This window comes from Nipponia nippon, unplaced genomic scaffold (genome assembly GCF_047370975.1).
Source record: "Nipponia nippon isolate SJK-2023a ecotype South Korea unplaced genomic scaffold, ASM4737097v1 scaffold_26, whole genome shotgun sequence".
NCBI classification, from domain to species: Eukaryota; Metazoa; Chordata; class Aves; order Pelecaniformes; family Threskiornithidae; genus Nipponia; species Nipponia nippon.
In genome coordinates, this window is record NW_028262343.1 from 2,110,234 (window position 1) to 2,133,046 (window position 22,813).

Sequence of the window (22,813 nt, forward strand, 5' to 3'; positions counted from 1 at the left end):
GGGAAGTTCTCTTGCTTCTTTTTGTTTTGCTTTTTTTTCCCATGTGTTTTACTTTTACAAAAAGAAACATTACTTTTTTAAAAAAATTTTTTCCTCTCTCGCTTATAAATGCTTTATCAAAATGTATGTGATTCCTTCTGGGGTCTTCGTACCGCTCCACGAACCCGCCCGGCCACCCCCCGACGGCGCCCTCGGACAGGGCGTCCTCGCAGCGGACGGGGGGGGGGGCGGCGGCAGATCACTGCCCTTAAATTAAAACAAAACAAACAAAAACCCAAACCGCGTTTATTTGCAAAGCCGGTCGGGTGGCCGGCGGGTTTTGGCGAGGGAGGGAGGCAGGGCCGGGCTCGGGGAGGCCCCGGGGCCCGGCAAGTCCTTCTGCTACTGGGGAGAGGTGGCCGCCAGGCGGGCCAGGCCGGGCCGCGGGGGGCGGAGGGGGTGTGTGCGGGGGTGGATGGGTGTTTCTCGGCCCACAAACCAGTCAGTTGGCGTCTGATTTCAGATCCTGAGTCGACTCCCTGGTAAGTCAGATGAGGGGAAGGTGGGCCGGGCCGGGGGCGCGGGGCGAGGCGAGGCGGCGGCCATTAGGTGAAGCTCATGGAGACTGTGTGCTCTAGTGCTTTGCGGCGGAGGGAGGCGATGCTGGTTCCCCGCCACACGTCGCTGCTATCCGGGGAGCTACAGAGCTGCGGCGAGCCCGTCACGTTGCTGGGGCCGGGCAGGGTGGCGGGCACCATGCCAGGGAAGGCGGGCTGGTAGTGTGACTGCAGCCCGGCGCCGTTGGAGCCCGCCAGGCTGTTGGAGAGGCCCATGGAGTTGGGCAGCGGCCCGGCCGCCAGGCTGCACTGGGAGAGGGACTGCGCCATGGCCTGCTGCCGGCCCAGCGCCGGCGGCAGCGGCAGCCGCGACACGCCCGGCATAGCGGCGGCGGCCCAGCGCGTGTCGTTGGCGTGGAAGGAGCAGAGGCTGTCGCCCATGGCGGCGGCGGCGGCCGAAGGGAACTGCGGCAGCCCCGGCGTCGGCAGCAGCGTGCCTGGGGCGCGGAAGACGTTGGTCGTCTTCTTGCGTTTCTTCCACTTGGCCCGCCGGTTCTGGAACCAGACCTGCGGGCGGCGGGCAGCGACACGCACCGTTAGCGACACCCGCGCCGCGGCCGGACCCGGTGGGGCGGCGGTAGGGGGCGCCGAGGGAGCGGGTTCCCCGGCAGGGCCCGGCCGGGGCCTGCGGCTGCCCGGCCCTCCCGGCGGGCGGGGCCCCCCGACCCCGGGTCTTGCTGGCACCGCCGGAGCGGAGGGCTCGGTGTTGCCGGTGTCACCGATTTCCGCCCCCGTCGGTGCGACCGAGGCGAACCTTTTATGAAGGTGCGGTTCGGTTAAACGGGATTTACTCCCTCCCCAACCCTCCGCCCGCTACTCGGTACCTGTCACGGCCTTCCTTGTCTCCTGTCGCCCTCCCCAAGGCCCCTCCCCGGCCATTGTCTCTCCCACGCCCGCTCTTCACACTCATGGCCCTGCTGTAGCCCCACGCGTGTCCCCATGGCGGGTTAATGAAGCCGCTGGAACTTTTTATAACGAAAGAGATCGATGTGTCTGTCCCGGGATTGAGCTGTCTGTAGCCTCCCTCGCTCAGGAGGAGGCTCCGGGAGAGGAGCCTGGCCTCCCTCTGAAAAAAACAATAACACAAACCAAAAATAAATGACCTGCCCACGGCTCTTGCCCCTGCGTGGAAGCACTCCGAGCCGGCATCGGAGCAGGGCGCCGGCAGGGTGGGAAGCCTTTCCCCGGGCGAGCCCCTACTCCCGGTGCCGCTCAGGTCCCGGGGCTGCTCCGCGGGCAGGAAACCCCCCGGCCAAACCTCCCGCATTTATTGTTTTTTTTAAAAAAAACAAAGGTGGTTTAGGTAAGCAGATACTCATGATTGCCGGCAGGGATAATTTCGTGGGTCTCGCCGCACCGTTACCGAAAGCACCGGGATGTTTGTTATGGAGGAAAAAACGGGTCCACTTGAAATCCAGATTAGCGCAATGCTCGGACCTGCTGGAGTTTGTCGTTTAATGCTACGTGCCTAAACTGAGAAATACGGGCGCCCATTAGCGGGAATGAACAGCCGTTAAGGAATTAAATGGTATATGGATAATCGAAAAATCGCGTTCAATTATGTTTTAGGGTTAATAGTTAAATTGTGGCTACAAAATCTTTTTATGTTTCATGGTTTACTGGTGTTGTAAAGAATCTCCATCAGGTCTTATCTCCTCAGTTCATAGCTATGCTGCATATGCCTTTAAAATGTGAATGTTTCCAGCTGAAAAATAGTGCATGACAGATTAAAACACGGGGGAAACCTGGAGGAGATTTCGAAAATGCACACGACAACTCTAGAAATATATTAACCACGAGCATTTGGCAACTTTGGACTCCTTTTAAAATGCAACTAGCCCCTGAAAATTATTAATACAGCAGTGAGAATCTAATAGAGGTTGGAATCTAAAAATCTACCTTGATGATATCTGCTGTTACAGTAATATAGACATACTGTAAATGTATTTTAAAATATATAGCCCATTTAATTCCCCATCTATAAATGGGTTAGAAATAGAGAGAGAAGGGGAGAGAATATAACTTTTTTTTTTTAGGAGCCAAAGCTTTGTGAAGATCTCATTGGAATCCACTGGATGATTAATGTGAAGATTTGGTAGGAAATCTGGAGAGCTGTATTAAAGCTCAGATCTCAGGTTCTTTTCGATCAACCAGCCGTGAACTCTGGGATGAATTCATTACACTTTAATAGTGCTGGGAGAGGAAGAAAATGCAATTTTTCATTCCATTAGAAAACTAGAAAATACTCTCAGCTTGTCCCCTATTAAGATGTGGCAGGTGACGGGACCATTGTGAGGGACATGGTCAATGGAATTACAGCACATCATTTTTGTTCATATAAAATACTGAAAGGCAAGCCTGACTGTGCAAGAAGTTATTTCACTGATTTGGTTTTTATGTAAATAAAATATTGAAAGTTAATTAATCCGTGCTAGAGACTAATGATTATGCTTATTATATTGCATTTGATCATGTAATTTGCATGATTCTCACATTGCTGTTTAATAAACCATTCCAGGTTATAAATAATTCTGAAATTGGTTTCTAATAATGGCATGCTATAAAAAGAATGGTTTTATTATACCAGCCTGAAAAGCGGAGCAATATCAGAAAGCAATTGGACTCCCGTTTAAGCACCAGCCGCTTTAATAATTATTTAAATGTATCATATACATCAAATATAGCTCTAAAAGGAAGAAAGAGGTAATTTATTCTGGCATCTAAAGCCCTTAAAAACATATATAGCCTCTATAAATTAACTGTTTAGATCATTCCTTAATCAGTGTGGAGCCCACATACTTCAGGGAATGTGTAGGCAATCTGTTAATTATAAAGAAAACTATAAAGTACTCGTATAAACATAAACCAATTATTTAATTTAAATTTGGTCAAGGAGCACTGATACAGTGGATTGTGAAGTAAATACATTTTACATAAATTATTTTGCCTTGTATTACATAATGTTAATAATTTTGAAGTGTTAATTAAGAAGGTTATGTTGATCTGATTACTTTTTAAACTACAGAACATTATTGTAAAAAATATTTAAATTGCCACTCTATTAAACTGTTTTTATCAGCAGTCTCGAGCTATTATCATTGGTTTAAAATTATGCTGAGACCATTAAAACACTTTGTCTTTCTTCCTACGAATTTCTTTAATGTGCTGTTAGAAAATAATTATTTCCATTTTATATTTTACTTCATTTACCACACTCCTAATATTGAAATTGGTATCATTAACCTTTGAGAAACCCAATAAAGTTTAATAGACCTCGTTTTCTTTTTTCATAGAGTCAGTTGTCCAATTATATTTTATTTGCGAATCTAATTTCTTTCTTAATTTAAACTAATTGTAGTCCTGTGTAGGCTGAGTCAAATTGGTTTACTTTTTAAAAGCAGGCGTGCATTTTCTGTCGCATTCGAGAACGGAGTCAGTTTCTGTTCATAAAAACGTTCATTTAAGGATTTCTTTTGATGTGTCTTTATTTAGCTGAGGAGCCTAGGCTTGCCGAGAGGGATTTTGAACACCCGCTCCGGTAAAGCGCAGCGTCATTCCCAGTGCACTGTGCTGAGCACATCCCACAAGTGATCCCACTGTACACGCTTTCATTCCTCTGAAGAGACTCGCCCAGAAAATCGCTAAAATAACACTCTACCCACAAAAGCCGCATCTGAGTATCCTAGCGGTTGGATCCATCTCCCCATTTTCCAAATTTCGTTTACATTTATTTGACAAAATGGTTTCTTATGTGCCTGTGTGCAAATATATATATGCGTGTATATGAGAACAAAGTACACCCTAGATGTTGAAGTTACTCGCTACCCCTGCCGTCCCCATGCATTATTAAAGCCAGTACGGGGAAACTCCGATTCCAAATACAAGTGCTTTTTATCGAAGTGCCTTTTCACAAACCTGTGTGTCTTCCTCCGCCGCCCACCCCGACCCTCCCGGCGGCGGCGGCGGGAGCCGGGGAGACGTCCCGTCCCGGCGGTTGCGGCGCCGTGGCCATGCTGCCGGCAGCACCTTGGACAGCGGACCCGCGCCCCCGCCCCTTCCCCCCGCGGGGCGCCTGGGCAGAGCCGCGGCCTCGCTGCAGCCGGAACTCCGCACTGGGCAATTCCCAGGCGGTTTTGGCTCGCCTCTTAGCGCCGTGCTATTGCGAGGGCTGAGACTCGCCCTTCTCGGGCTGTGCTTCCCCGGCCTCTTTCCTGCCCCGGATTGGGCTGTGGAGCGGGGGAAACTCCGCCCACGCCTCACTCGGAACCACCGCGTTGCAGGTGGATAGGGGACAAGAGGACACCCCGAGGCGCACCGCCCCCGGCCCCGCCACCCTCCAGCGGGGACAGCTTTAGTCTCGCGTGCGTAAAGGGGCGGGTGGAGCGGAAGCGGTTTAAAATCTTCTTGCGCAAACTGTTGCGTTCAGGGGTAGGTTTCCTCCCCTGCCGTCGGGTTGAAGTTTGGGGGCACCCACAACCCCCCGCCCCGTTGTGCCTGGCCTCGTCGCCGTCGGTGCGCCCGGGGAAGGGGCCGGCGGGCGCGGTGGGGGCGGGCTCTGCGCGGGGGCGGCTGCTCATACCTGCACCCGGGACTCGGTGAGGCCGATGCGCAAGGCCAGCTCTTCCCGCATGAAGATGTCTGGGTAGTGGGTCTTGGCGAAGCTCCTCTCCAGTTCGTTGAGCTGCGCCGGCGTGAAGCGGATGCGGTGCCGCTTCTGCTTCTGCTGCCCCTGCTGCTGCCCAGCCTGGCTGGGGTTCTGGCCGCCTTGCTGGCCTTGCTGCTTGTCGGTGTCTTTGGCACTGATGGCTAAGGAGCTGGGGTTGGATCCCACCGTGGTGATGTCCTCCCCCGGCAGTAGAGTGGTCCCTTCCACCGTGTCCGAGTTGGGGGCCATGTCTCCCGAGTGTTCCCCCGGATCCGAGCCCCCTACGCCCAGCCGACACTTCACCGCCTCCCGGTGTCCCAGGAGCTCGGCCGCATCTTTCATCCCTGCGGAAGCAAAGGAGCTGCGGTCACTCCCCTGCAGCCGGGCTTGTATCCATCAAAGCCGCTTTCCAGCGCACCGAGCCAGCGAGAGAGATCCAGCCACCGCGGCCGCCCCGCCGCCCTTCGCCGCCTCCCAGCCGCCCGCCAGTCCTGCAGCATGGGCTCGGCTCCGCGGCGCGCAGAGCCCGCGGCCCGGCGCAACTCGGGGCGGGGGAGAGAAAACTTTACATGGAGCAGCTCCTCTTCCTGCTTACATAACCAGCTCCCTGCCGGGCCTCCTCTTTGCGAGACCGGGGGAGGGAGGGGCAAGTTTTGCCGGGTTCGGCTTGGGTTTTCCAGTGGGGCTGGTAAAAGAAAGAGACGGAGAGAAAGAAATAACACTCGAGCCGCCCTGCTGCCGGGAGCTTTAACTCCCCGACAGATGTGCAGGGACTTCAGTCACCCTGGCCACCTTTCCCCTCTCCTCCCTCCGCTCCTCTGAACAAACGCATGAATAACCATAAATAGGTAGATACAGATATTTTAAAACGAAAGAAAGGGGAGAAGAAAGTGAGCAGGCGAGCAGGAAAAGGCCACCCAGAACTTCTTCGTAAATACCATCGAGCTTATCTGTCCTAAAATAATAATAATAGTAATAATAATAATAATAATAATAATAATAATAATAATAATAATAATAAAGTACTAATGTGTAGGTATGTATATAAAAACAGGGGAGAGAGAAATTAAATTATCCACAACTCGCTGTAGATCTACATACTCCGTAGGTCTCCCTCTCTCTTTTTTTTTTTTTAAGACGATGTTAAATCAAGTTAAACTTTAATACAGTACAATTACTTTTAAAGGAATTAGGCCATTTAGATCGCATTAAGGTAAAATAAGGAACAAATTGTCAATTTCCTGCCCCGGCTTCCTCCCCGCTCGCCGCCGCCGGTACAGCCGCCGAGGGGCGGGGGGGTGCTGGGGGAAACTCACCGAGACGGGCGTCCAGGAGGTCGGCATGAGACAGCATCGTGCACCGCTCCAGGGCGAAGACTGTTCCCCCCCAAATTTTAGCGGTCTTAAGTTATTTAAAATAGATATAAGAAATAGATATATATAGATCGCCTAAATGAAAGAAAATTCGGTGTGTGGTTAAAAAGGGGGTCTCTTGCATTATAATGTCCTTTAGAGAGACGGGGAAGTGCTTAACACTTCAATGAACACGTGAGCAGCTCGGCGCAGGGACCAATCAGGAGGGCAGCCTGCAAATATCAGCGCCCGGAGCGACCCGCTCCCTTCCCCTGCTCCGCTTGCCTTCGCCGCCCTCCTTCCCCCCTCTCCCCTGCGCCCTTCTCTTCCAAATGTACATTTGACACCCTCCTCCCGGTCCAGGTCACCTCTGATTTATTGGTTTGTCTTTTTTTTTTTTTTTTTTTTTTTTTTTAATGCCTCCTCGGAGCGCACCTTCGGACCCGACCCGGTCTGGCTCCCGGGGATGGGCTTGCAAGCCCAGTAAGTGGGTGAGCGCGGGAGGCTGCGCGGAGCGGGGAACGGCGGCGGAGACCACGGGCCGGCTCTCGACCACCCGCCGCCGCCTGGCCCCGACGGCTGCGGAGAGGCGAGGAAAGAGAAACTTCCGCGAGTTCCTCCAGCGGCCCGGGCTGCACAGGCTCCCCTGGCCCTCCGGGGCTCCCCGCCACCCTCTTCCCGACCCCGACTGATACACAAGCACGCAGCAACTCGAGGAAAAGGGAACCAAACACTGCATGTCCGGGTTGCACAGGGAGCGCTTTGTCTCTGGCTGGGATTTAAAAGCCCGTAAGCCCTATTTTTTCGGGTAAAGTTTCCAAGTTTGGCTTGCCTACAAACTCAATTTAAAGCAGTAAATAAAGTTAACTGCTTTTTATTTTCCTCTTGAATATGTTAAACTACTTGAACAATTTAAAGTGCTTTGCACAAGTGAAGCGAACCATTTCTAATGTTCTGATTTTTCAAAGCCAGGCAACAACAAAGTTTAGATTAGTAATATATTTCTCACCAGAGTAATTTTCAAGATCATTAGGCATTTATGTAATTAGTGCCAAATCTATAAGCTTTTATTACGATTATTAGAGTAAAATCAGTATAAATTTGTACTAATTTACTACTGTTTAGACTTGGCTCTCAAGCCAAGAGGTTCTTATTGTAAATGATAACTGAGAAAATTAAGTAAGTGCAAAATTCTGTACCGTTTCTGATCTGCTCCTAAACAATCCGTTTCAGTTGTATTTGTAGCAGAACATAATGCCCTTTTCAAGTTATTTGACTTGTATTTTTATTTGCAAAAAAAAAAAAAAGAAAAAACCTCTACCCGGGCACAATGAAAGCTGATATTTACTACTTCCAACATGATTAACATTGATTTTTAATTCAGAAGTAATGCAATTAAGATTATTCATTTAGTGCAAATAAAGCTTCCACCAAAAAGGGAGCCCAGTGAAGTCTGTGTTAAATAATACAGTGCCAATGGCTTTTTTTTCCCCGCCATCCAATTGACTTTTACACAAAACATTGTAAATACTGCATGCGAAGAGATGCAAGAGTAGGTTTGTTTGCAGCTCAGATATGCAGGGGTTTCGGCAGCGACTGAACAAGGAGACAAAGGAACCGGCCGACCGGTATCTAGGGAAGTTTTGACGCTTTTTTTTTCCTTCTCCCTGCCCAGATCTTTGGCTACATTGATACAATTCAACTTTCGAGACGTCGGGCTGTTGCAATGAACCTGGGTGCCCGGAAACAGCCGCTAAGAGCAGGGAGAGAGACCCAGAGCTGGGCCACAATTTAGCTGGAGAGAGCGAAAGAAAGAGGTGGAGGTGGGATGGGAGTTTCGGGTTTTTTCTTTTCTGTTTGAATGGGGAACGGCGAGGATGGTTCATTTGCTTTGCTTTTTTCCCTTGAAAATTATTATCTATGTACAGCTCCAGGGCAGCAGGGGAAGCCCCGGCGGTGAAAATTCCCGAGGCGCCCCCCGGCCCGCTGCCGGGCGCCGGGACCCGCGGAGCGGAGCTTGCGGAGCCGCCGGCGGCGCGGTGCGCGGCCGGGCCGGGTGCGCGGCCGGGCCGGGCGCCCGCCGGCGGGGAGACAGCCAGGGGCCTGCGGGAGCCGCAGGGCGCGCAGCCTTTCGCGGCCGTGGCGGGTCTGGCCCTGCCTGGACGCGGGCGCCGCAGCTCCGCGCCAGAGTTACGGGAGTGATCTGAGGTCGGCCGGGGGCTTTTGGGGTTCAGTTTTAGCTGTAGCCACTGGGCTATCCGGGCGCTGCAGGTGCCTGCAGCCGGCTTCTGCCGAGCGTGCTGCGGGCAGAGTCACACGGCATGCACGTGTATCTATTCCGTGGTTTTGTATGTTTCAGGTCGATAAATAAATGTGTAATAGTCAATGTGCAGACACATCAGAGAAATAACAATGGGATGAAATCAAAATATTATCAATCTCTGTTAGTAACTGCTGAATAACAGTGTTGCGGTGTGATAGCATGCTTCGTTTTATGACTTTTCTAATGCTCTTGATTTTTATAGCAGTATAAACAAACTAAATTATTTCTTCCAAGACTTCAGAGAACAATCGTCTTAAGGGAAGAGGGGAAATCAGGGAAGGAAGTCTGCGGGAGAGAAAAGAGCGAGCAGGGCTGACATTTAAGCGTGTGAGAAAGAAAATGACAATGGGGTCTATACCCTAATCACATTCCACTTCCGCACACTCTTGTTTTGTCAAGTGTCTGAATTCATCCGGGCAGTGTTGGAGATGTATTTACAAGGATTTTATTCCCCATCATCTTTCCATTTTCCCAGTGTAGGCAGAAAACTGCCAGTCAAGTCCATTCCCTGTTCTAATTTACAGTATTCCCCACATGATCATAGGAACTGAAGTTCCTAATAAGGAAAGGCTTTAGCAAAATGCCCCAAAATCTTCAGCGTGACAAAGGTGTCTTCAGAAATCACTTCAGAGCAAAGTAAAATGATTTTCTGTGACGGATCCAGTGATTTTTCCTCAATAAATAGGTTTTAGATTGTTACACACACGTAGAACTGGAACAAAGGGACCTACCAGAAAATATAATGCCCCTAATAAAATTTATTTAGACAGCTTACTTCTCATAAACAACAGAGATTGAATTTCGTACAGGAGCGCCTGCCAAGGGGCTAGGCACTGGGAGATCATCTCTCCCCACCCTTTCCCTTTCCCGCGGGCCCGATCCTAGCTGGGGCCGGCTCTCTCCTCCGCTCCCCACCTCTTGCCCACGCTGGCCAATCTGCCTGAGTAAGAACCGCGGGATTGGGGCGTGTCACGTTTGGAAGCAATATAAACCTAATTCTCCAAGTGCTGTGACCCTAGGAAAAAAGGGTAGAGAATTTTCCAACCTCTCAGCTAAACTGAAGCTTTGATTGAATGAGGCTGTAATATAAACAAGTGTATTTAGCCAATTCTGCTCTGATTTAGGAACAGAACCTTCTTTTATCAGAATAATTATATTTGGAGCGAGAAACGATAAAATAAGGTTAAACTGCTAAAGTCAGCAGGGTGGCTTGGCGTGAATGGCTGATAAGGTTTGTAATTTGATATTTATGTTATTGAACATCCATCCAGTTAAAGGGGCTGCTGTATGCAGAGCACCGTAATTGTTTTTTGCACTTAGCACACGCTTCCAGCGTTTATCAAATGTAACTTTTGTTTGCCTAGCTTGTTTGCGCTGCCCTTTTTTTTTTTTTTTTTTTTATTTCTAGGCAATAGTCCTGAAATATCGGATATTATTATTCACATTCCCGCTCCTCAGTGCTGTATTGTAACATTGTTCGCTGTAATGAAAAGCGCCTCCCTCAATAATTAACGACCTCACGTTTCATCAGGCAAGAAAATAGGGAAAAGACTCAATTTTAATTCATTGTAAATTACAGCTATGCTTCTGTGTTATTTGCTTACAGAAAACAAATGAAGTGACTTAGGCTACTGTTTACTTTTCCACATCGGCATAGCCTAAACACAAATGACAAATCAAACTATATAATTTTGTTAGTTGTAATTTGGAGTTAAGAAATAGAAAAGCATAAACACGTGTTTTTATTTTAATCAACCCACTCGAAAATATTACTTCTTTGGAAATGAAGGACAAGGCTCCTAGCAGCTACAGATCCCAATTTATTAATTCTAGTCAGAGCTAAATATGATTATCATTGCTGCGTTACGACATTAGGCTGCATGCAGCATTTTGTAGCTGTAATAAATATACTTCTTTGAAAGCAACTTTATGTTTAAACGCATCCGAGGCAAGAATGAGTGCAGCTGATCAGAAACGCAGCCGTCAGATGTTCCGAAAATAGCCTTTCTGAGCACGGCAGGGAAAGCTCGAGTCTCTTGTCATCTATTCTCAAATACATTTAAGAACATAGTTTTCCTATTTGCTTATTTATCTAAATATCTGTATCTCACTCCGGCTAAGTCAAAGGCAGCATCTCCGATTGTCTCCTCGCTGGCAGACTGCGGGGAAGCTCTCGACAGCGAAGCAGTTGCTTTAGATTGGAAGGATGGCTTCTATCAATTAATTTTCATCAGAACTATGACAAACAGTCTTTTATGGGGAAAAAGCTATTTTAATATAAGGTATGCCTGACACACACCCCCCGCTCTCCCTTGTCCAAATCCAAACTTTTTATACGCAAAAGTAACCTCCCCCTCCAGCTTTGTGTGTGTATATGTATAGTCTTTTGGCATAATATTACGTTCATAAACTTAAAAAAAGTTCAAATGCGGGGCCCAAGCATAACGCACTGTATTGTAACTTAGGTCAGACAGAAATTATCGGGGCTACCCCGAAAGCGAAGGGAACGCCAGTATAAAGCATTTTTCAGATAAATTTCTGTTTAGGGAAAGAGCACAGTTCCAGGAAGACTATTCCTACTGAGATTTGAGGAATTTAACACATACCCATATTTTAAAATGCGAAATCTCCCCAAACGGCTGGATAAATAAACCTCCAGGCATGGCAATGAAAGAATATACATCAGAGACTGACGTGGAGTATTTAACTTTCTCCTTTTTAACACCGTAGTTTTAAGCTCTTCAATTACATAGGTGGTATATAGTAATAAGGAACATATTTTGTTTGTATGTGTTAAGTTCACTGCTTTTCTGATTTATATTTACTCAATATAAATATATCAGTTATTCAGTTAGGTGACAAGTCTAGTAATTGGAATAAAAAGAAAACATCTCATCCTTATCTCTTCCCATAGCTAGATATAGTGCTAATAAGACTGCATGAATCTTATCTGGCAAATAAATAAACAAAAAAACCCAGATTCGCCTCCAACAAGTTCATGTGGTGTATCTGGGTGGAAAGTAGATATTTTCACGCATTCTGGAGATGAGGAGTGACTTTTAATAAAATCAGAAGAAAAACAAATGTAATTCTGTAGGCAATTTCAGAGCTCAGCCATCTCTCACCCACGGCATTACTTAGCATTCTCCAACCGTCCTAACCTTTTCTGTTAAAAACCAGTTAGTTCCAGAAATATGGCTGTCACTCAGTCTGGGACCTTTAGATCCACTTTCCTTTATTATTGGGGGGGCAATTCTAGAGGTAATATGGCTTATTTTACAAGGATGATTTTTGTTGACTTTTTTTTTCCTCCCTCTCCCCTTCCCCTCTTGTCTGAGCACGGCTAATTCGGGGTATCTATATTCACTCAATCAGAGAAATCTAAAGAGAAAAGCGATCCTCCATCTGCAGAAATGCCATCTTAACAAATTATATTCTTGTTTCGTGCAGGTGATTTGGTGACAGTCGGGGAATTAGAAGTAATAAGTTGTTGTGTTTGAGACCACCTCCCTGTCCCTGGCCCTCCGCCCTGCCCCTTGCTGGGCCCCGAGAGGGGAGCGTTGCGCCCCCCTCGGCACCTCCTCCTCTGACCGGGCAGGCGAAAAGCCACCTCCACCGCATCTCCCTCTGTAATTAGTGCTGCTGCCCTCCATGTGGGCTCGATTAAACCGTGATTTAGCCGAAAGAAATATAATTATGGCTGCAAATAAAATAATCAGCACTGAAGAGCGATTTCCTTAATGAGATGGAGCGGTTGCACGTCACGGAGTAAAGGGGTATCATTAAAAGGTGATAATGAGATTTGGGTGAATATTGGGAGTTGCACAAAAATATCTAAACCGGTGAGAAAACCTAGCGATGGGCTCCCGCTCCTGGGACTGGGTGAGCTGCAGGACTGGGCACGGCCCTAGGCCAGAGCCCCTGGCACTGTGTGTGGAGGGCAGCGGCGCAGCACCCTGTTCCAGGCTGAGATACCCCCGGCTCCCCACCGCCGCCCCTAGCCTGCCCCACAAGCGCAGTCGCTGAAGGACGGGCACCTATATGCCCGCAAGCTCCTGGCCGCGCTCTCCTCATCCGCGGGCACCACCTGGAGATAGGTATTTTGATTATAGCTAATTTTTTTAAAGCTATTAGCGCTGCCATTTTTAACAAGGAACAGCAACGTTTAACAACTGCCTCCTCCTGCGCACCCACCCGGTACACCCGATGCTCTCTGTAACCTTCCCACGTAGCCCGTGGAAAGCCTCGACTATTGCTATTCCTTCGACTGTGCCGTGTACCCCTGGCAGTCCCCAGAGCTGGCTCCTCAGGGAGCTGCCCGCGGCGGGTAGGGAAGTGCGAGGCCACGGGCAGTGCCTGGCTTGGCCCGTCCTGGCTTGGCTCTGCCAGCGAGGTGGAAAACAAAAGGCAAAAGTTGTGAGAACAGAAGTCGATCCCCCAGGCAACAAAACAGAGAAAAACAGCCGAGTCAGGGAACACAGATTAGAACCAAAATGGCTAATTAAGAAAATCAATTACAGAACACCCACAGAGGAGCGCTAGTACGGCTGCTCTGTCCCTTGCCTGCCAAGATGTCCACCTGCTGCGCATGCTCCAGGCCCTGCTAGGCAGGAAGTGGTGGCGGCCTGGGACAGGGATGGCGAGGAAAGGGGCTAGTGGCTGATCTCAGCGGAGGTTTTGAGGTACTGGAGGAGGAGAGGCCTGAGTGAAATCACCGTGAGTAGTAACGCTGCTTCAGCCCGGGGCTGTGTGAGGGGGGGGACTGCCTCTAACGGCCGGGCCAGGGCTTGTGGGGGGCGGCGGGGTGGGGAGTCTGTCGGTACCTCTGAGGGAACAGGCCTGTTTGAGAGCAAAATGTTATATTTACATAAAATAAAAGGGAAGCAAATGGAATAATAGGCAGCCTAATGTTCCCCGGGAAAATTACATGCTGGCTCTGCTGTGTGACAGAGGGAAAAGCATTGTTTTGCTTTCACTCCCCCCTCCCAGCTTTTTGTTTTGTTTTTAATAGTGTGAAATTGGGCATGTCTTGTTGTTTTATCATCTAATCAAGGAAAACAGCTTGAATACAAAATACTAAAATAAAATAAAGGCCAGGGTATTTTTCTTTCTTTGCTTATGCTCTCAGTAACTTAAAGAGGAGATGGAATCTACATTTTGTTCTTATTATCACCAAAAACATTTCACCTTTCAGCCCAATACCTTTACCATGTATTGCAGGTCAAGTTTCTTGATTAGGAAAAAGAACTGTGTGACATTAACAAAAAATCTGGGAAGGCTGTGCTCAGCAGTGAAGGAGCTGAGAGTCGCAGGAGCACTGGTGGCCTCTGGGTTGAAGACTTGTCCTGCTCTTCTGTCATGGTGAGATGGTTTGTTTTTTTTTTTACTGACTACCTCTGTGGTTTCACACCTCTGTGTATTTGTGTGTGTAGAGGGTTTTGTAGTCTTAAACTATTTACAGCTTATATATATACATCCCTAACAGTGACATTTGTCTCCCATTTTGGTACTTTGTAAAACAATGGGGACATGCTGGGGCCAGCTAGACTAGTTCAGGATATCCCATTGGTAGCACTTACATTTATAACCATAAACATGTTAGAAATTCCAAAGTAGACCTAAGGGACAGTTCTCTTAAGACTGTGTTTTGTTTTTTTTCTTCTAGGAAAAAAAGCATTTTGGGTTTTTGGATGTTTGGTTCTGTTGGAAGAAATTGCAAATCATGTTTAGAAAAAATAATCAGGAGTCTCAGGAGACTCTGCTACTGGCTGGAAAGAGGTAAATAAATGTTTTCTCAAAAAGCACTCTTCTGCTTTCTGTTAGGGTTTAATTTTCAGACCTTCTACCATTGTTTGCTTAACCTGTGTGCTCCTCTCTGCATAGTCACAAACTCTTCTGCCTGCAGGCCTCTCTTTTCCTGATTAGTCTGGCCAATGGCTGATATTTTGATCATGGCTTACAATGTTTGAATTGACATTCTCCAAAAAGAAGCATCTCTGTCTCCTAAATTTGTCATGAACATGGGACAGTTTTTTCATGTTCCAGCTCTAGCAAGGAATCATACAAACCTCAACGCAAATCTTGTGGATTTCTTCACATTTAAACTTAGCTGTTCCTTCTCAACTGAAAGCACAGGTTAACTACAGCAGATGTTTACTGTAAGCAGGGTGCTCTGAGGGAAGCGGAGACTTGGCATCCAGAATTTTGTATCCTGTGCTAGGGAAGCTACAGGACTGAAAGCCATTTTTTCTTTCTGCTCCAGTTGAGGAGAAGGTATCAAATTTTGTAATGGGCAGAAGGTACTTTGTGTGTTGGGAGAAATAGCGTGTTTGGGCTTGAGGACGGGAGTACTGTACAGAAAAAGTATTTTATTTCACTGCAGAGTAGTGACCAGACGTGAAATTATTAGAGCCCTAGAACCTTCTTTGCCTCCCTTATTGAAAGAGTGGCACGTGCTCATGATTACAGCTGGTCAGACTGCAGGTGCCTCATCCCCTAGTGACAAGCACTGGGGGGATCTGTACTCATCTGATTAATAGAGGCTTTCAGTCAACACAGTGGAGCAATAACATGTCACAAGTGTGGTAAGCATCTGACGGTTTATCTTCACCTGGCATAAATGCAGTCTGCTCTAGGTGGGTTACTTTCAGCCTAGAATAGTAGCTGGATGGGTAAAATTGCATGAAAGCACACCTGAGAGTCATGGCATGAAAGAGTTTAGCCTTGTAGCCACTTAAAACACAGAACATGATGGCAGTGGTGGCATCTTGTAAGACTGGGCCGAAAGACACCTTTTGGGTCAGTGAGTCTGGTAACTCCATCATAATTACTGCCCTTTTCATACTCTGATGATGGCAGGTCTACAGCTGGGCAGTGTGAGAGTGGTTTTAGACTGGAGGTACTGGGTTTTCTTTTTTTTAGCATTGGGAGCAAGGGTGGCAAGGATAGTGTTGTTGTTCATTTCCACTTTTTGAAGGTGAGGAACTAGAAAGTCCTGTGTTGGGGTGTCCAAATTGGGGAGGGTGCCAGAATGCAATGTGGGGCTTGGTTGCTGGTAATTAGCAAATTGAGGCTTTATGTGAAATGCTGACTTCTCTGAATGTTAATAAAGTTCTGTTTCCTTCCTAAGCCACATCATTTACAGCAGTGAGGGGTTGCGGGGGAGAGAACCTAGCACAGGGGATGGTGACATGCTGGGGAGGAAACCTCCTGCAAATGGCCTTCTTTTACTTCGGATGGCTCCCAGCTGTCACTGCTCTTCTCTCCTATGCTGTGTTCAGAGTACATCTTCAGAGTATGCCCTCCTTCTGCTCTGCAGGGGGAGAATTAGAGAGGCAGCGATAAAATAGTCCAATACAATCAGGATAAGTGTGTTCCTTTTTGAACTCAATGTTTGAAAACAGTAGCTTGCTCCTTGGACTGCTTATTGAGATTCCTAGTGGGAATAAGAGCTCAAAGAAGGCTTGTCTGTATAATAAGCATTGGTAAAAATTCTCTCACCTAGTTGTAGCTCAAAAAGTAGCTGATGGGGGGGTGAATGTTTTGTCTTGTGATATCTTTGTGAAGTCTTTATCCTGAACTGCAAAGCGTGCTGTCCTTTGTGATCATCTTGCCACAATTCCATTTTTAGCACAGTGTATGTGCTTTTGGGCAGTTATTGGGTTTTGGAAGTCTTGCAGAAGAGTCAGATCACTTGGGCAGATCTGATCTAGTAGTTAGTTTATTATTAGTTAGTTTAATATTAATCAGTAAATTTAGGTAAGTAAAATATTTAATAAGTACAGATGGACTGGAGATCAATACTCTACTATTTACTACACTTAAAGTTAGTATGGGATACAAAGATTATTGCGTAAGCTTACTATATGTATCTTAAATGTTACATGCATGCAAAAAATGTCACTTACCAACCCATCGATGCCTGGTGTCAGGTAAGGCATCTCTCAGCCTTGAGGGGTAACCTTGAGAGGCGTCCCTACTCAAGGGGAGATCACCACTGCGCAGCCAGCTGCTATGGAGGGAGAGCTCAATGGACCCTGATGGCTGCAGATATTTATAGCGTAAAGCGGTTGATTTTTAGTCAGATTTTCTGCTGTGTTCATGCAGTTTTGTTTGCTTATCAGCCCAGTCTCCAGCCAAACCGGTTTTTGGTTTTGGTGCTGGGTTCTTGCTGATGGCCTCACACAGTAGGATTAACTTTGGTTAGGCCTACTTCTTGAGCATCTGCCTAGACCAAAGTTCAGTTCAAACAGGAGGAGTGCATCCGTCACAGTCACCCTGTGATTGCAGTCAGTCCACTTCACAGAGTGGTGGTACGGTCACCTCTTGCCTCCGTGCCATAAATATAGGGCGGTAAAGACATCACCTTCTCGATAGGCTGGTAAATAAGTTAATATATCAATTTGCTGATTCTTCAATATAAACATGTTCACTCATAGCTATTATATGTTGAGATAAGCGCCATAATTTGATATATAAACAAAGGGTTAACAATACACACAAAACTACAAAGATTAACAAGACTACAATTGGGTGTAACATCAAATTCAAAGCTCCAGTTGCTGTTGGTGACCATCCAAGGAGTTTCCCACCAGTGATGTTCTCCATCTTTCTTCGCTCTTTCTAGGACGCAGTGTATCTCCTCTGCATCATGATGGATGGTAATTAGGGTTCTTTGTCTGTTGTTTCGAACTCATTTTAGCAATTGACACAGGTCATCATGTTGCAACAGTTTTCTTACCAATGTGAGATTCATTCCAATGGGGGTAGGCAATAAATGTTGATACAATGTGTAGTTAGATTGTAGCAATTGGTGGGTTGTGTCAGGAGCTGAATAGTTAAAGTCACATCCCATAATTTTAGTAAAATTACAAATACAGATATTTGAGTGATTGTGTACATCTACAGTGGTGTGTTGCCTATAAATAGAAAATCACAAAGGGTTCTCATGCAAACACATCCATTTCCAACATACAAGTACAGTTTCAGGGGTTTCATCGGGTTGTATTTCAAAATGGCAAACACTTTGTTCAGTGTCAAGACAGATGTCTTGGGCCTTAATGGTATTACTTTCACAAATAAATCCTTGTTGTTTCCTTACAACACATGTGTCAACATCGACAGTTTGCCATTTGTTCCTATTTTGTTGGGCCCATACTCTGTGTTCTAACAGATAGAGTACAGTTCCATGGTGATTTAATCCTAGCGCAATGATTGAGTATATGGTGGATACCAAAGCATTGCTTGTTGTTAAAACAAAAGCTGTGGCTTTACTGCTGGTGGGGTCATAAGTGAAGCTGACTAGATACCACCAAGATTGGAAATCCTTTTCCAATTGAGTTGCATTTTCCCAAATTACCTTTCAAATCTTAGTGGGCAAGGTGCCCTCGTTGCCTTCCCTTATAATTGCCGCTATAGTGGATTGCACCCATAACTGAGCTTGGATACAGCTAAGAGCTAGAGAAACATTATTCTGGGTGACACCAAGTGCATCTACAATTAGTTGGTGGTCCTTTTCATTAATTCTTTCCCTTTTAGGCAATATATCAGCTAAGAGCCATTGACTAGTTCCCAGTGCCAGCAAAGATCTTAATGGATGTTCTAGCTTATACAAATCACTTGTTGCTGAGTTTAATTTATTTGCCAAAACTTCAGCATCTATGCTGTTTAATACTCCTAATCCTGTTCCCAGGACACCAGTCACATCTCTCCTTGTTTATTTTGGAGAGGTGAGGGTTTGCCCATGCAACCATGCTAACCATCCTGTATAGGATGTATTTAGGAATGGGGAGCAGGTAGGTTTAATTGCAGAGATCTTAATCTGCATTGATAGTTCCACTTGCTTGAGGGACCATGATGGATTAAATAGCACTTGTTGCTGGCCGGTATATTTAATAGCATAGGGTCCAATTTCAGAAATCTGTGGGGATAAGGTTTCAACAGTCTTATTGGGGGTCTTGGAGGTAGTAGGATGCATTGTGGGGGCTAAGGTAGTTTTTGCTGTGCCCAATGTAAATTATCCCAGTTTCAACTGTGGATAAATATCTCCACATGCACAGTATTTCTCTTTCCATATTTTCTTTTAATGTAACACTCATTGAACAGCTACTAGCATTGTTACATCTATGCCACTTTTCGAAGGAACTATATCGAAAACTAAGTAAGTAAATTTCCCCTTAATTGTTTGGGGGTTGTGTTTCACATATTATGCTTATATTTCCCTCTGCCAAATTCATGTTAATGGGTGGGATTCCTAAATTTGTACTATTATAGCTTGCTTTGTTAGCAATTGTCATTGTAATGCACTCAGGCTTAAGCGCGGTTATGATTGTCACCATATTGATTAGTACAAATAAAAGAAGTGAGGGTCTCCACCCCATGCATCAGGCTTGTCGACACCTCCACCAGAGCTGGTCCTGCAAGCCAAGATGGTTAGGAGACAGAAGAGAAATAGGCCTCCAGCGATAGTGACAAGTTCTCTGGTGGGTATTGCCCTGCTGGTATTATTCATTATTCCTGCAAGAGAGAACAATAGTCTTGGCAGGGCTTGTCCGGACCAGTTACCCCATTATGTTCAATAATTGGGATATATCCATTTGGTACTAATACAATGTTCAGCGCCACTACTATCTTTTGCCTTCCAGGCCAGAGAACCACCAGGTTCAGTCAAGATCATCGGTACTTATGCCTATGAGCACTGCAACAAGCTCCCCTGGGAGGTAGTCACAGCGCCAAGTCTGACAATATTTAAGAAGCATTTGGACAACGCCCTCAGACATATGGTGTGAATTTTGGGGTTGTCCTATGCAGGGACAGGAGTTGGACTCGATGATCCTTGTGGGTCCCTTCCAACTCAGGACATTCTATGATTCTATTTGGGGTAGTTTGACCATGACAGGTTGCCCTGGTTGAAAGGTCATGGGGAATTTTCTGCCATCTGTGGGAAGAGCGTCATGGGGTGCCATCACAGTGGGAAAGAATGCACAAGCAACTGGACTACCAGTTGGACCATATCTGTTATTTAGTTGCTGAACTACTTTCCACACTCAAGTTTCCCAATGGGGTTCATGGGGGGTTTAAATACTGTTTCAATAAACCATTGGCTCTTTCTACCATCCTGTTTGATTGAGGGTAGTAAGGAGTATGGAATGCCCATTGGATTCTGTTCTGTTTGGCCCAGTTTTGGACCTCTTTATTGGAGAAGTGTGAACCATTATTACTTTGAATCATTTTCAGGTGTTGGTAGGCCCAAAAACCATGATGTCAGACCCTGTATGGTACTGTGACCAGTCGCAGCCTGACATATCCATGCCATGATTAGTCCTGATACTATTTCTACTCTGGTTAGGATATATTTATATCCTAATGATGGCTTCAAAGGAGCTACATAATCTATTTGCTATGCAGACCATAATGCCTTATCTTGCCTTGTATGTAAAGGAGGGGCCTTAGCTGGATGATCCATAGTAAGTTTTAATCTACATTGTGGACATTCTGAAATAATAGTAGCACACACAGCACAACTAAGGGGCCATCCTTTACTTTGCAAAGTACAGGGCTTCTCTTCCTGTATGGCCTAAGTGTTGATGCAACCATTCACCTAGATGATACCATTCTTTCTCTTGTGGCTCTTCCTCTAACTTTATACTATGTATATGTGCCAAAGTATACACCTGATGGTTCAGTTTTGATGCTATATCTGACTTGGTGGAATGGGCTTTCACCCATCCTATCATTAACGGATTTCCTTCTCTGTTCCTGGCTATACTAGGAAGTTTTTGCCAGTCTTCCTTCATCCACACAGGTGCTCAGTTTACTTCCCAGTTTAATGCTTCCCATTGACAAAGCCCATGGGTCACTCCAGCCCATACAGCATAAGAGTCGACATAAATTATGTCAGCTCCGTATTCAGCTGCCAACATTACCGCATGTGATTCTCTTACATGTGCACTACCCTCTCCCTCTTCTACCTTCTGCTGACCAGTTTTCACTTCCAAAGCCACTGCTCTATATTTCTATTTTCCATCCACTCTTTTGGCTGATGCATCTGTAAACCAAACACCCTTCAAAGGGCTTTCAGCTGATAGAGGGGGAGTGGGGTAAATAGGAGAGGGTTTAAAAGGTTGAGCAAGTGGGTTCATGTTCACTGATACTTGAAGTTTCAAAGGTTTATTTGGTCCTTCCATAAGATTCATTTAATCAGCTACTCCTGTTAGGTAGGCGTACCATTTCCTGACTGTGGGCTCCTGTGCAATTCCTTTCAGAAGATGCTGTACCCTTTAAGACTGACTTGAGCAAGTGAAAGGGACATCTGACTTTTACAGGTTGTCCCTGATGTAATTTCTCTATTTGTTTGACAGCACGAACTAGGGATGATAGGCCCTTTTCCCATTCTGAATAACACCATTCAGTTTCTTTAAAAGCTGTAGAATTGAATAGCAGGGGCCGCTTGGGTCCATTGGGTTCTGCCTGGAATAAGTTACAATAGGTTTCATGTTCTGCAAATCCCCATTCTACAATTATGGGATCTAGGGGATGTATTGGTCCCAATGACTGGTAGGTCCTTAGCTAATTGGACATCTTTACTGCCTCTTCATGTTAATTTCTGAAATCCCACAACTTTCTTTTTCATAATAGGGAATATAGGGGTCATGCTATAATTGAAAATCCTGGTATGTGTTTTTCCAATATCCTAAAGTTCTAAGAAGTCGTTGCAGTTCCTTCTTGTTGTTAGGCATTTCTGAGTTTTCTAGTTCCATCAGAGTATCTGGGGGTATAACAGCACTCCCAGCTACCCACCAGGTGCCTAGAAATATTACCTCCCTGCTGGGTCCCTGGCATTTGTTGTGGGGAACCTCTATTTCTGCTTCGTGCAGTGTCTGCCAAACAGCAGCAGCAGCAGCTTGCCCTACTGGTTCGGGAGAATCTCCTCCAATCAAGATATCATCTATATATTGGTACAACTTAACTCCTGGAGGAATTGAAACAGTTTGTAATAATTCAGCCAGTGCTGCATGAACTATAGTGGGTGAATGTTTATAGCCCTGAGGAAGTCTATTAAAAGTAAATTGTATCCCATCCCAGGTAAAAGCAAATTTTTCTTCCTCCTGTAGTGGCACCATGAAAAACATATCTTTTACATCTAGTACTGCCATCCAGGGGTGAGTGGCAGCTTGCAGAGTGGCAGTTAACATAGCAGTGTTTGGGACGGCTGCCATAAGAGGAACGGTGTTTGAGTTTAATTTTCTATAGTCTATGGTTAGCCGCCACCTACCATATGTTTTTTTTAACTGGCCACACTGAAGAGTTGTATGGGGAGTGTGTTTGGGAAATAATGTGTCTCTTTTCTAAATCAGCTATGACCTCTGCAATACCCATCTGAGCAGCAGCAGAGGATGGGATACTGAGGGACATTAGTTATTTTTGAGTCAGGCAGCATGGGTGCAGCTTGCAGCAAATGAACTATGCCAGTTAACTGATGCCCACTGGTAGCTGCTAATTTTCTCTCAGCTAACCAAGGACACTATAGGCGGCCAAATGACCAAGCACTACCATCCGTTAATTTCCAAACCCGTCCTTTTGGTACATCAAAGCCTAACACATTTTGTTTCCTTGAAGCTACTGCTAATTGGTGCCTTGATATCCTTTTCTCTCCTGGTAATAACAAGTTTAATTTAGCCACTTTAGTCTCTCTGTTCCATTGAAGGTGTTTCTGTTCAGTGGTTGCTAGTGCGTATAGTGGTTTAACGAGCAGTCCATAATTATAGATCCACAGTCGGCACCACCCAGTCATTCCCAGAAAGGTCCGTAATTCTTTCACTGTTTGCGGTCTCTGAGTTTGGCATATTGCCTCTTTGCGGGCTTGTCCCAAAGTCCTTTGTCCAGCACTGACTTCATA

The 22,813-nt window shown here is 46.2% G+C and overlaps 1 protein-coding gene and 1 pseudogene across 1 annotated transcript; both read right to left on the bottom strand.

Moving 5' to 3' along the window:
- Positions 1-584: 584 nt before the first annotated feature.
- LOC148055145 (homeobox protein orthopedia-like) lies at positions 585-6,594 on the bottom strand. The gene is made up of 3 exons (XM_087762606.1): positions 6,558-6,594; positions 5,176-5,585; positions 585-1,103 (listed from the first exon to the last, which is right to left on the bottom strand). Exons 1-3 carry the CDS (start codon positions 6,592-6,594, stop codon positions 585-587), a joined length of 966 nt encoding a protein of 321 aa, XP_087618732.1.
- Positions 6,595-17,313: 10,719 nt separating this feature from the next.
- LOC148055146 (uncharacterized) lies at positions 17,314-18,892 on the bottom strand (annotated as a pseudogene).
- Between the last annotated feature and the right edge of the window lie 3,921 nt (positions 18,893-22,813).